General features: G+C 36.8%; 1 protein-coding gene across 11 annotated transcripts in view; it reads right to left on the bottom strand.

The window, feature by feature from the left end:
- Positions 1 to 15,126, bottom strand: part of ABCC9 (ATP binding cassette subfamily C member 9) — a 143,393-nt gene that overhangs the window by 103,519 nt on the left and 24,748 nt on the right. For all 11 annotated transcript variants that reach the window (XM_082419592.1, XM_082419590.1, XM_082419587.1 and 8 more), the window contains 6 exons: positions 13,530 to 13,682; positions 12,863 to 13,018; positions 11,556 to 11,690; positions 8,901 to 9,063; positions 4,038 to 4,078; positions 2,966 to 3,108 (listed from right to left, as the gene is read on the bottom strand). In XM_082419592.1, coding sequence (XP_082275718.1) covers positions 2,966 to 3,108; positions 4,038 to 4,078; positions 8,901 to 9,063; positions 11,556 to 11,690; positions 12,863 to 13,018; positions 13,530 to 13,682 — 791 coding nt within the window. The remainder of the gene's footprint in view (positions 1 to 2,965; positions 3,109 to 4,037; positions 4,079 to 8,900; positions 9,064 to 11,555; positions 11,691 to 12,862; positions 13,019 to 13,529; positions 13,683 to 15,126) is intronic.

The raw sequence follows: 15,126 nt of genomic DNA, 5'->3' as shown, positions 1-15,126 counted from the left end.
AAGAGTTATGGTCCACCAAAGCAAGGGATTAGTTTTACACATTTCTTTCCTTGGTAAATAACATCTCTGGATATAGATACTGCATTGTACGTCAAGTACCAGAAACCTAAACTCAAATTACTTATAAAGGATACAATATAGCAACTTAACCTTTTCCTCCAGAAAAGCAAAACACATAAACTATTTTCTTACAAATAAAGCAAAGAGGACAAGTACAGCAGGCATCATGAAAAAAACCACTAATTCAAGTATTTTAACATTTTAGAAACTAGTGACTTTCCTACTTCTCTTCATTTCTTCCCTCCATTTTGCAAATGTAGACTGGAACACATCACCATAAAAGGTCCAGAAAACTCACATGATGTGGGGTGCTGGGGTTACTGGGAGATAACCTGAATCTTAACGGCCTCTTTCTTCCATTTTATTATGTATACATAAGGTCCCACCCGATGAGCACCGCAAAGACAATTTTGTCTAACAAGCTTAACATTTTTAAAAGAAAGCATAGAATTTTCTCGAAGCAACGAATTTTACATGGCATGGGATCTTCCTCCAGCAGAGAAGTTTACACATCTCTTACAGGCACGCGTAACACAAGTTGCGGAGTATGCTGTACCCTCTTCTAACCCACCAAATTTCTGCATGCATCTCAGAGTGTAGCAAAGAACTTATGACTTCCACAGTCCTGAAAAGGAGGTTTCAAAATCAGCTAACCAAAGTCTCCGATTATAAACAGGCTGCTCAACTCGCTGTGGGCCAACTGGCATTAAAGCCTGGTCACGGGTTCCCAGGCAGAGAAGGAAATGCCAAGCCCAGTTCACACTGGGAAAGACGCTCATCTGGGTTCCGAGAACCAGCACACAGTGGGAAAAAGGACTGGCCTCCTCTGTTGACTGGTCATCTCCCGAGGACCCACAAATCAACCACTGAAATTCATTTTAGAGAAGCAAGTTTTTATAAGCTGATTCTATTTGGCCTATGGCTTGGGAAATCTGGAGCTGAGCCCTGAAAACAGACTGGTCTTTATCAAACTGGCAAATGCCTTTTCCCTGGAACGTACAGAAGAGAGAGTGTTATGCAGAAATATACAGGGATTATGGTCCACGCTCAGCTTTACTAGGATTCACTACAGCAGGATTGTATACTATGGACTTGGGGAAACCCACACGCCTAGATTTATTAATTTGTTTTCACAGCAACTCTTAAAGTCCTTTCGGTGCTTGGTAACCTCCTGATTTCAGAGGACTGATCTATTATTAGTGATCAACTGCTTTCTGTTTGACTTGTAGCACAAAGTCAAATTCAATTAAAAAGGCAACCGTGAGAGGGACAGCTATTAACTGGAGAAAATGAAAATAAGAACCAAAATAGCAGACTCTGGCCATTTATCAGTTTTATTGTTTGAAGTCGCTTCCCTTCCAGAGCACTGCCTAATTTGGAAGTGGTGCTACAGAAATCAGTCAGTGATCCGTACAAGTGTTTCAGAAGTCAGAACAATAAGAAAATGAGGGCAGATGAGGTCAGAGGGCCTGAGCTTTAAACTCTTAACAGCTCCAGAATCTGTTACTAACAGCATATCTTACAGAATAGGATTGAAATCTTGTTACGGTATTAGTGTAAACAATCAGAACTTGGTTTATAGTAAGATAAGGTATATGAATTTTAATGATATTTGGTATTAAGCCTTTGTTAAGCCAATATAAACTATTACCTAAAACTAGAGGTTCTGGTATCTTGAATATTAAAAAATAGTTTGCTTAACAATACATAGACATTGGGAAAGTATTTCATTTTAAAGGACCTTACAATAGATGCTCTACATTGCTGTTAATGACAACACTATGCTTAGTATATTTAAGGCCTCAATTTTCCATTTTTCCTTCTGTATTGAAACATCTTGGCATTTCTTTCAAAGGTCAGATATAAATATGATAATGACTGTTTATGAAACATGCTGAGGTTTTATAAGGTTTATAAGACCTTATAGCAAAAAGCAAAATACTACTTTAAGACTACCTTGTTTATAATATAGACTGAAACATAGCTATGGCACTATATGGCACATACAGGGTAGTATAATATAGTTTGGTAACATATTTATTATATAATACAAGTAAAAATGGTGGGGAAATGGTCATTATCAGACCACAACTATTTTTATGGGAAATTGTGAGTCTGAGATAAAGTCTACACTGCTTAGAAACCTATAGAAGTCTACTTAAAATTAACAGAACACCGCACTCAGTTTTGCAAAGTTTTTCCATTTTCAGAGACTGTGAGCCTGGATTTTTTTTTTTTTTGCCAAATTAAACTAAAATTAAAACAGAAAATATGTGTTGATATGAACATTCTCCATCACTGCTGGTAAAAACATAAACTGGCCCAGCTTTGCTGGAAAACATTATGGCCATATTCATTAAAAAAAACTTAAAAATCTGTACACATTTTAACCTACGTCTCCTTCAATGGAAAACAACGTGGCCATACTCATCAAGGGCATTAAGAAGATGCATACTATTAGAACAAGTAAGACCACGTCTAGAAATCTGACTTTAGAAAATAATCAGAGAAAAGTTTAAAGATAAACAGATGCTTCTCTCAAATGTAATTTACATTATTTATGTTACATGGGTGAAAATAGAAACATTCTAAATGTCTAAGAAAGAGGTAACCATTAAATAAATTAGAATACTTCCAAACAATGGAATATCATGTAGCCAATAAACGTCATGCATTATGGTTTTAATGAGGGGGAAAATAACCCCCCAAAGTTCAAAATTTTTATTTTAGAATAATTATTTTTATATGAAATAGATAAAAGACTGAAAGGTAGCATACCAAAATTTTAACAATTTATCTCTGGGCAGTGATTTGGATGTTCTTTTTATACTTTTTCTAACTTACTACCATGAGCAGATAGTATTTCTATAATCAAGCAAAGAACTCCAGACATTCCAGCACATACCTGATGATGGCTTTGACGGCAAATCTGACCACAGTGGAGAGCAGGAAGAGAGGGGTGACCAGGATGTGGAAGAGAGACAGTGAAGCAAAGGCTTCTGCAGGTTTGAGATTGTTCCCGCTGGCATACGCATGGGTCACAAATGTCTGTGCAAAGAAAGGATTTTAGAGAAAGCTGGAGAAAGGTTCACAAATACTTGCATTCAATTTTACAAGCCTAACAAATTCTACTATGCCAATATGTCCATTGCAACTCTGAAAAATATAATACAATTGCTTCATCCAAATCCCTCCCTAAGAAAAATAACACTTGCTATTGGTAGAGTACTTAATGGTTTACATTCATTCTAGCAGTAAACTTGTGAAAGGGGCAAAACAGATTCTATTGACAGATTAGAAAATTAACTTCTGTCAAATTACTGAGATGGGGGAATAACCATGAGAGAATCCAGAGTTCTTCACACCTACTCAGGCTCTTTCCAACCAATACTAAATTTTCTGAGAGAAGAAAGGAAACATTCCATTGTTTTAGGGTCCCTATTGTGGATCTTTCCTAAAATCGCCAACAAGGGTATCCAAGGCAGACTTATTTACAAATATTTCTAAGTATAATACTAGTTCCTGGGTTTGTCCTTTTTGTTTGAAATATAATGTAATCATTTAACATTTTCCAGTTGTTGATCTAGCACTATCTTGTAAGAATGTCCAGGAACCAGGTCATGGAGATTAGGACAGTAAGTTCTCAACCTCCGTTAATTTTGCTCCCCAGGACACATTTGGCAGTGTCTGGGGATATTTTTGATGGTACTAATGGCATCTAATAAGTAGAAGCCAGGGATGCTGCTAGACATCCTAATGCAGAGGACAGGTTCTCACAACAAAGAATTAATTATCGGGACCAAAAAGGTCCACAGCGCCACGGTTGAGAAACCCCGGATTAGAACTATCACAATGGAGACAGCGAAGAGAAAACTGAAGGTGAGGTAATATAGGTTACCACCCACCCATTCTTGTTCCTAAGTCATTTCTGAACACTGACTTAAGTCCATTTCTTAAGGTAAGAAAAAGTGTCTTACAGCAAGAACAGCTGCTATGGGAATTGCCGCGTTCATGAAGACTGTGGAAAGAAACCAAATACATTAGTTTCAGTGAACTGTGAGACATTTCAGTAACTTTAATTAATCATCGATTATTACTCTAACTTTCCTTGAAGGACCAAGTGCATTAAGGAAGGAAGGAATTAAGTACAGGAAGGACCAAGTACATTAAGTAACATTTTTGTCTTGAGTCCACAAACATTTCCCAGTTGGTATTTCCTGGTTCACAGTTGTGAACTCCCATAGGTGAGGCTTAACCAGAAAATGTGAAAAATTATTTTTTTTATGACATGTTACAAAGAGCAAAATTTAGATAAAGTTATTAGAATTTAACACATATGCATTCTTCAGAGTATTCACGGTCTGTATTTTGTTTGGTCCACTAAACTAACTTAAAAATATAAAAATTGGGATATTATACAGATAAAAAGAATTTGACATCACGTGAAATATCTCCTTCCAGCAGTGATATTAATTTTCACTTATAGACCTTTTGTTTAATAAAATAGCTCCATATCTTGGGCCCTCTGCTTGTTTAAATATCTCTCCAGGAATATATTGCACTATCATTTGATAAGCATAATATGCAGAACTGAAATAAGAAAAACTCATATTTAGGCTAGAATACTAGCATTTGGAAGTAATAGGAAAAATAAAAAGCCAAGTTGATGATTTGTAGTTATTTTGTCATAAACCATAGAGTTTTAGGAACGGAGGACCAAAAAGTAACTGCATAGTTGGTAACAGGGCCAGGCAATGGCAGAGCAAGAACTATAATCTAGTTTTCTTGACACTCAGAAGACAGTCCATCTAAAAACTATCACCAGCTCTCATGATCCGCTCTCATGAACTGTCCTTACCACCGTGTACAGACTCAGCCTGTGCTTCTGAAGGTCCACAGGTGGCTTAGCTATCAAATCCGAATTCTTGTACGGTAGCAGCAACCCAAACACGGCTCTGAGACTCATAACAGTACAGATGAAGAATCATGTTTCTGTCTTCATCTTTCTCTAGCTATTATGACCTTTTTTTCTAAGTGTATTTCATTCTTTTCCTCCACATCATTATTTATAACTCATTCTAAATATCTTTAAATAAGTAATCTCCTCTTGATGAGGAAGAGTGAGAGCAGCTGCTATTTTACTAAAAACTATTTATTTGGCACTCTGCACCCAGTGCAGGTTATCGGGGACCCTTCCTACCTCATCATAAAGATGAGGATGGGATGCACGAGGTCACACAGCTGGGCTCCTCAGACCGTACTCACCACCACTTCACTCTGCCACTACTCAACAACTCACAATTACTGAGGTATGACGGGAGTGCCTTCTCCTATTTAATGATTACAACTACCCTGCGCAATAATGAGGAAAGCACTTAGGAAAGATGAGTCACAGGCAAGATTCCAAGCTAGGAGATGACAGAGCTTGGATAAAACCCAGACCTTTCTGGTCAAAAGCTTCATGTTCTTCCCACTTCTCCGCATAAAACTCTATCAAAGTGAAGAGAGAAAAAATAAAATCGTGCCTTTGTCTTTGGCCAAAAAATGAAATCCATAAACAGCACATGACCATTTGGCAGTGGAGATTAGGAAATGATTTAACAGAATCTCTTTTGCCCCCCAGATATGATCTCCAGTGGCAAGAACACTGATTCAGAGATGAATCTTCAGTTTTATTAGTATTTATCCTGTTTAACTTTGCTTTTCAACATTTTCCGATACCACAGATTGAGCGCTTTTATGTTTCAGGTGCTTTTCTATACACATTACATACATTATCTTATTTTAATTCCCCCAGGTATGCTGAATACAGCCCAACTTCCTGATGAGGAAACCAAGACGCCACCAAATGCTGACCAAGGATGTATAGCAGACAAGTTGCTGAGGCAGGATTTCATTCCAGGTCAGCCTGCACTCTAAGACCCAACAGTAACCACCATGTTATACAGTTGACATTTTTCTTTCTTTCTTTTGGTTTTTTTTTTTTTTTTTTGGTCTAAATTTATGGTACTCTGCAAATACTATTTACAAAATATTTTTAACAGTTACAGAACAGTGCCACGTCCACTGCCTCATTTGACTCTCACAATATACCTGTGAGAAAGGTATTATTCTTATTACACCAATTTTTAGAGGAAGAAACTGAGGGAGGTTATTGAACACTAGCCCACTTGCCAGGTGCGTTATACAAAACAATGAGTAGGAAGCCCTTGATGTAGTGCCTGGAATAGAGTCAATCAACAAGTCAATCAACATTTGCAGCATTCCTTAATCTATTCTAATCTTTACTACAATCCTACATGGTAGAGATTGTTATTTTCCACTGTTACACATGAAAAAATTGAGGCTTGGAGGATAGAAGTAGTAATTTGGTCAAAGCCATACTGCTATGAAGTGGCAGAATTCAGATTTAGAGCCAGGTCCATTCAACTCAGATAATGGAAGCTCTTCACCACCACCAACACCATACATAACCAAATCGGAAAACTTGGAAGTGGTGTAAGTGGAACTTTGCACCACTGATATAAGAATTCCTGCTGCCTATAATCATAAAAACAAATATTCATTGCAGCTCTGTTTACAATAGCCAGGACATGGAAGCAACCTAGGTGTCCATCATCGGATGAATGGATAAAGAAGATGTGGCACATATATACAATGGAATATTACTCAGCCATAAAAAGAAATGAAATGGAGGTATTTGTAATGAGGTGGATGGAGTTAGAGTCTGTCATACAGAGTGAAGTAAGTCAGAAAGAGAAAAACAAATACAGTATGCTAACACATATATATGGAATCTAAGGGAAAAAAAAAAAAAAGGTCATGAAGAACCTAGTGGCAAGACGGGAATAAAGACACAGACCTACTAGAGAATGGACTTGAGGATATGGGGAGGGGGAGGGGTGAGATGTGACAGGGTGAGAGAGTGTCATGGACATATATACACTACCAAATGTAAAATAGATAGCTAGTGGGAAGCAGCCGCATAGCACAGGGAGATCAGCTCGGTGCTTTGTGACCACCTAGAGGGGTGGGATAGGGAGGGTGGGAGGGAGGGAGATGCAAGAGGGTAGAGATGTGGGAACATATGTATATGTAAAACTGATTCACTTTGTTATAAAGCAGAAACTAACACACCATTGTAAAGCAATTATACTTCAATAAAGATGTTTAAAAAAAAAACCATGATTATGCATTTTCACCATCATGATTTCTTGTTTTTCTCTTCAGTATGGCCTCCTCTGTCCTCTTCTCTTTTGTCTCTGACTTTCAAAAACCAACCCAAATCTTACATAACTGGGTTAAGGTGAGTTAACAACCCACCTCTGCCATTTAGTAGCTGGATGATTTGGGGGAAATTCAAGTTACTTAAGCTCTCTCCACCTTAATCTTTTAATTTGCAAAACGAAGGTAATAACAGAATCAAAATCTTTGGGGAATTCCCTGATGGTCCAGTGGTTAGGACTCTGCACTTTCAATGCTGGGGCCTGAGTTCGATCCTGGTGCTGGTCAGGGAACTAAGATCCTGCAAGCCATGTGGCATGGCCAAAAAAAAAAACGAAAAAAAAAAGAATCAAAATCATTGGGCTGTTGTGAGGATTAAATAGGATGACATATGTAAAGCTACTTATGGCAATAATTGGCTGAGTATCTCAATATATTTTTGTTATTATTATTATCACCATTATTTCTGGCTGTATCCATCCTCGCCATGAGAACTTCAGTCCACTGCAGAGAGAAATATATTGTAGGAGCCAGCAGCTTAGAGTACTATCATATAAGCAAGTGGATATCGATCATTCCATCTTCTAGCATTTTGACACCATATTAGCAGTGGTGCGGAGCTGGAAGATAAATCTCCTTCCCATTTCATTTCTAATGTATCCAGCATTAGGGCTAGAATAAATGAGCTATATAAACCAAATATTTTCCTTAAATCCATTTCACAAAAGTAGTGTTTATAATCTCTAAGGACTCAAGTAGTTTAGAATTCAAAGGAAACAATCTATAAACCTCCAAAACTTTAAGTTGTTGAAGGTCTGGGGAACAATAGAAATGAGCAAAACTGACACACAAACTAAATCAAATATTAGTGAGAGTAGTTTGGCTAAGTTCAGAAGAATTGTACTAACACAAACTCATTCTTGAGAGTACTCAGTGTCACTCTTTGAGAAAAAAAACAATAATATTTTTGTAGCAATTGCTTTTTAAAAATTAGAGTTGTGGAGAAAATGCTTTGTATTTAAAAAGTCTTGAAAGTGTATTGGAAAAGAGGGTTTTATGTGAATGCAGTTTGGCTTCTTTCATCTGGAAATGCTGACAGTTTTCTCCTCAATTTTCAAAACTGGCATTTCACATGCAATCTTCGAGGAAATATAATAACATAAGCTCCCAAAGAGACAGGGAAGACACCCTCACATAATTTTTAAGGATGTTTGGGGACAAGAAGATCAATAGTATTACAGTCAAATCAATTTAAATAATTTTTTACTGAAAACCCATGATACATCCCAACTGTAACTGATAAGAGGGTTTCCATTATCAGTACTACTAATCATCACCATCCCCATTTTACAGATGAAGAAACCAAGGATTTCGGATGTCAAGTAACATGGCAAAGACACACATTTGTAAAGAACTGAATTCAGGTCTACTTGACTCTAAGCTTGTCTAACTCTGCTCTTTAAATTTAAATAACCTCGCGTGGCTAGCAGCTATTGGACCACACAAATGGAGAAAATAAATGGGCTTCCTCTGATGCCTAGAATGTCTCAATGATCACAAGTTAAAGTGAACAGACCACATGTTTTTTGGTGGTCCTCAGAGCAACAGCAACTTACTGGAGAGTGATGTATAAAGAGCAAAGGTTTTGAGACTGGATAGTTCTTTCATTCTTGTTTCTTCCACACTCTTGCAAAAGATGTGCTCCCAGGCGTACAACTTTAGAAGTTTGATGCCTTTCAGTATTTCGTTTGTTTTCTTCAGTCTCTCAGTGGAATAATCCTATAAAAGAAAGGAATAAAAAAACAATGCAAGCTGCATCCAAGTGAATCAGAGAGGCAAGACCACGTACTAGATAGGGATTGAGGAGAGTGTGATTTCTGCCCGGCTCTGAGTCTAATGATGGCTGTGAGATTCCCGGGAGAAGCAGTGAAACTCTCTGTACTGCTGCCTCCAGTGTGAAAATGAAGAGTTGAATGAGACGGCCTCAAATTTCTTTCCACCTAAAAAACTGTTTATGCCTCTGTTGCTTTGGTTTAAACAAAAGCAGTTTCTTAAGTTTCACATGATTTCCTTGAATAATGTCTGCAGACAACACACACAGACATGTAGGGAAATGATAAAGAGGCTTCCAATGGCTCCTTCTAATATGTAAGTCATTTCTTTCTCCCGTCAGAACTATCACTCATACTTAGGAAAAGAGAAACAATGAATATAAGAAAAGTCAGTTTGCTTCTGATTTGGGAATGTGAGGGTACAGTATTGTGTGTGTTCACATTGAGTTTTCATAAGACACTTACTGAAACCAAGCCTATTATTTCTAACTTCAAGAAATCTCCACCTCCTTCTTCATAAGCTCTTGTGTAAGGCCTAAATTAGATGTACTGATTGCCAACCACTTGGATTAACTGTAAAGAGATGTGTAGCAGATCCAAAAGCCTCTCTTTAGTCAACTGTTTCAGTTTCCTCCAAATATTACATTAGAATTACTAGGAAAGTACAATATCACCTGTGAACTCTCAAAAGGATCTGCAGAGTGGCAAAAGGCAGATAGGAGGAAGCAAAAGCAGCAAATGATCTGATTTTTTTTGAAGTATAGTTGATTTACAATGTTGTGTTAATTACTGCTGTACAGAAAAGTGATTCAGTTATACATATATTATACACATTCTTTTTTTATATTCTTTTCCATTATGGTTTCTCATAGGATATTGAATATAGCTCCCTGCGCTATACAGTAGGACCTTGTTGTTTATCCATTCTATGTATAAATGCTACATCTGCTAACCCCAAACTCCCACTCCATCCCTCCCCCAACCCCTCCCCCTTGGCAACCATCAGTCTGTTCTCTATGTCCCTGATTCTGTTTCATAGATAGGTTCATTTGTGTCATCTTTTAGATTCCACATATAAGTGATATCATATGGTATCTGTCTTTCTCTTTCTGACTTACTTCACTTAGTATGATAATCTCTAGTTGCATCCATGTTGCTGCAAATGGCATTAGCAAATGATCTGATTTTATTCACCTTTTTGTCTCTTGAGGGTCTTAAGTGCCTATCAATGACTGCTTTGGTGAGTGAACGAATCAGTATGAATGGCTAAATGAAAGTAAGATGTTGGTTTGTCATGTTCCCTCTTCCACACCTTTCTGTATTCGTGTCCTGGAGTAAAGAGGGTAGATGGCTCAGACAGAAATAATGAGTAACCTCGTCAGAAGCGGCAGAAAAACAAGTGATAAAAACCACTTGTGTAGGACTCAGAGGCAAAGAATATACAAATCAATTTTCACTGCAAAGTAAAGGAGCTGTTACAGTGGAGGATTACTGGACTGAATGTCAATATTATGACATAGTATGAGTGTGTTTCCTGTTTGGTAATTGCAATCATTGTTGCTTTTGTTGTGGTCATCCATGTACAATGCTTGGTGTCAGTCTATTTATCTCTTGTAAAAATAAAATACAGTGTGTGTGTGTGAAAAAAAAAAAAACCACTTGTGTGACATGCGACTTGCTTGTCACGGTGGAAACACCAACTTGGGAAACAGTCCACCAGTGGCAGCATCCCTACATTTCACGCCTGATTTACAGACAGCCTTGCTCGTATTTAATCAAACTTTATTTCTAAACATGCTGTCAACAATTTTATTATTTGCAAATATTTCTTTAAAAGAAGACAATTCTTGCTCAAATAAAATGATTTCATGGCAAATTGAAGCCAGAAAGGGTCTATAATCAAGCTTTTTCTTGCTTGCCAAGTTGACCATGAACATACTCAGGCAGAGCAGCTGCCACTGAAACATTTCAGTGTAACTCCATAGCTCATCACATGGTCTGATTCAACCCTAGGGACATTTAATTTCAGAAGCACCAAATCTGACCCTTTATTTGTTCCTCGATCCATTTCTCCCACGTCAGTAATTGACATCCAATGTACGTGTAATCAAAAGTACCCATAAGTGGGTTCTCTAGTACCCGTAAGTATAGGTAAGTGATCTACAAGAAGATCCAAAGCCTCAGCACATCATGACTTGTGAAAACATCAGGCATTGGGATTCTTGTGTTTAGAGTCTAAGATCATTCCGTCTTAGATGTCAAATCCACTTTTAAAAATTGTTGAGCAACCCAGAAATTTCCCATTTGCTGCCTAAGAACTGAAATGGAATATAATGATTTCCAAATAATCCTGAGCGGTATGTATTAATTTCCTATATTTTAAAAATAAAACCGCACGACTAGATTTTCCTAATAAAGTTTCCAAAAGATGTTACTTACAAGAGTGCTCTTCTGAGCCTCCGCCAACTTTGTAGCAATGAAGTACTGAATTGGCGCAAGGAGCACAATGACAGCAGCACCAACCAACGCGCTGGACCCAAGCAAATTGTAGAGCAGAATCACGCCCATTATGATCTAGCAAGGAAAACACAAGGCAAGGGGAAAAAGAATAGGGGTGTGGGGACCACTGCATGAAAGGAAGGATTTTTTTAGTGAAATGACAGTGTTTCTTAATTATTATATTAAGTGTATTTGGAAGTCAACTCAACTGTGACAGTTGAGTTTTACTATGATTTATTTGGCGAAGGCTAAATAGCTGGAGTTTATTTTTAGTGTCATGATGTGTACAACTGGTGCTGAAGCAATTTACTGCATGAAGTTGCAGAGTGGTCCCAAGGATGCTTTCAACCTGAAACAGGCTTCAAATTTGTAAAAGAACACAAAATTTTTCTTGAAAATGCTGTCACCGGCCATAAATTTAACATCCCATATTCTCTTGGAATTGTATTAGCTTATCAAGGCAAGGGGGATAGAAAGTAAGAACCAGCATCATCATGTAAGAGAACAAGAGAGTTGTTCGTGGACTAAATGACCTGAGCTCGTCAGCTCCTCAATGACCCCAGAAGTCACTTAATGACAAAAAGGGTAGGTCTAACTAAAACCGTGGAGAAGCTAATGTTGGTGCCCCATCTTACCTTACTTCCCTTTTTAAATTTATTTCCCAAACCGAAGACTGAACCACTTAGGCCTAGCCTCTCTGGTTTGTCACTTTCTTCTTTTTTTAAAACTCAGGTTTTAACCCTGTTATCTTCTCTTGCTGTTTTTTTTTTCAATTTCCCAATAGCTCAGTTTATCATAGCTCAAGATGTCAACTAATGAATTGTATCCATACAGTTAAAGCCTTTAACCCATGCCTATATGCCAATGATAACAGCTTATTAGTGACCTTCTGGAGGCAACGGCACATGTTTAGTGACTAATCAATTTGGCTCTTTGGGAATTCCAATCAAAATGAAAATTTCCTTCAGGTCACCTCTGATGCAGTCATTGAGAGGCAGCCTGGAATGTTTGATGCATTTTAAATTACACCATGTAGACAGCTACCTAGTTGATCTGTGTATAAACACATTTTGATAAAATAAAACAAAGCATATTCTAAATCTTTACTTTGTGCCAAGCACTGTGAATGACATACACATGGATTTGGATTTCCATTACAAATGAAAAAACAAACAATAAATTTTAAAACTGATATCTTCTTGTTCTTATTTCCTCTGCAAGTAAGAATCTTACTTATATTGATCTACCTGAACAGGCATAGCCCATAGATTGGGACACAGGAACAAAAACCACATGAGTTGATTGGTTTCAATGGCAACCAAGTTATTGATCTGACCCAGGGTCATCTCACCCATGGATAAATTAGATGTAGAAAGCCGCAGGATTTTATTGTATATCATGGCCTGAAAAAAAAAAAGAAAGAAATGTACTTGAAGCTCTAAACTTAATAATCAACATTATGCTTATTTATTTTCATTGAAAAAAGTAACTTTTTAAAAATTTTTGAAAAAAAAGGAGAAAAACCCTATAATGCCATCTTCTTAAGTCAACCATTATTTTCATTTCAGTATTGTTACTTTCAGTCCTCAACTAAATAGAAACATTTTTTCTGGTGATATAATCTAAACATATATTCAAATTGAAACATAATCTCTGGAAAAAATAGTAACAGAAATAAATAAATGCAAGATTTCAAAATATTTTAATATATTATTATAAGTATTATTTTTAATTCAGTGGGTTTATTAATTAGCTCTGTGGTTCTTTTATATTAAGTAGATCCTAGAAGTGTTGATGTCATAATATCACAGTGAAAATGGAAGGAAAAAACTAAACTGAAGCCTCTACCATTCCTATCACTGGATGGTATGTGGCATTTGCAAGAGGCCAAGATCATTCAAAGCTTGTACGTACCAGCAGGGCTCCACGGAGATTAATGCCAGTCTCTATGGTTACATAGTAGGAAGCCTGCAAAAATGTCCTTTGCAGAATAAGAGCCAAGAACAGAAGAACTGCTAGAACATAGGCATTTTCAAGAAATTCCTTTGATGAGAGGGTTTCTGAAGTCTTATCCCAAAAGAAAAAAAGATATAAATTAAAACTGTTCATATACTGGTATACAGTTTGCATGTATTAAACAATACATGGTTGTTAAATATAAAAACTCAATGTCTTTATAGTACAGCAATGGAATGAGCCACAGCAAGGCAATTTTGGTTTTTCCTCATAATATCCACAGATACAAATACAAACCAGTTCAATGTAAAAAATCCCAAATTGATCATTAAGATGGCTGGAAATGCCTGAAGGCATTTGTAGGAAAAAAGGTACATTTAAAATTTTTAAGTTGAATACATTTTCTACAAAGATATAGTCTACCTTAGTTAACTGGAAAATAGTAAACCAAGATAGAAGTTAGTTTAGACTGTAATTTAGAAGTAGAAGCTACAAAGCTGATAGTCGGCCAGCAAGACCAATGGGACAAAAATAAAATTTCCAAGACCAATGAAACAAAAATACAATTTCCATAGCCTTATTAATTTAAAATAATTCTACAGAGTTGACTTTTTCTGATCTTCATCTATCTGAATTCATATAATGAAATAAATTATAAATTATAAAATACATAATTTGGCTATTTATTTCACCCACATGACACTTTCAGTGACAAAACACAACTTATGAAAAACTGTTTTAGTCAGATTATGACTGAAGTCATCATAAGAATATACAGATTGATTGCTTTTTGTTTGTAACTAGCATATGGTAACTTGTTTGTTAGAAGTAAGGGAAAAGCAACACTCAAATCAACACATCATGTCAATTTGGGCACTCTTCAGTTTTTATGGTTTAGATCCATTAAATTCTACTTCTGGTCCCTTCCTCTCCTTTCCTGGGGATACATACAAATGTGTAAGTGTCTTCCTTCTCAGAAAAATACGTGGTTAATACGTGTAAGGGAGAGGGATGATGGAATTCTATGTGGAATTCCGACATCTGTATGTAAATCAGGCTACTAGGGACAAAACATCACAGACGTGTATTCAATGGTAAAATATCTGGTTCACCTCTATTACAATTGAGCACTAATATATGCAAGGAACTGGGCTAAGCATTGTGGGCACAAATGGGAACTGTTCCTAGTTGCTCTGTTTAAAAGAGCTCACAACCTAGAAAGGTAAGTATATCCATAAATAACCTGCTTCATTATAAATAGTATTTATGGTAAGTGCCAATGCAAAGTGAACAATGTATTAGAATGGTACCAAGGAGAGTCAAATTCCAACGAGGACAAGCAGAAAGTTTCACCGAAGACGCAGCATTTACTGCAGGCTTTGAAAATGTGTACAATTTTAAAAGGCAAAGAAAAGAGGACAGGAAATTAGATTGAGAGAATAGAAAAGGAAAACTGATTCATCTGGACTAGAGTTTCTATATGTGAAACTAGGGAAATCAACTCTTATTTTAGAAAGAAACTAGGTAGGAAGTTCATGATGCAGACTTTCTTAAG

The sequence above is a fragment of the Balaenoptera physalus genome (genome assembly GCF_965194825.1).
Source record: "Balaenoptera physalus genome assembly, chromosome: 13".
In the NCBI taxonomy this organism is placed as follows: Eukaryota; Metazoa; Chordata; class Mammalia; order Artiodactyla; family Balaenopteridae; genus Balaenoptera; species Balaenoptera physalus.
Note: the sequence above shows the minus strand (reverse complement) of the source record. Positions and strands in the feature narration are given on the sequence as shown.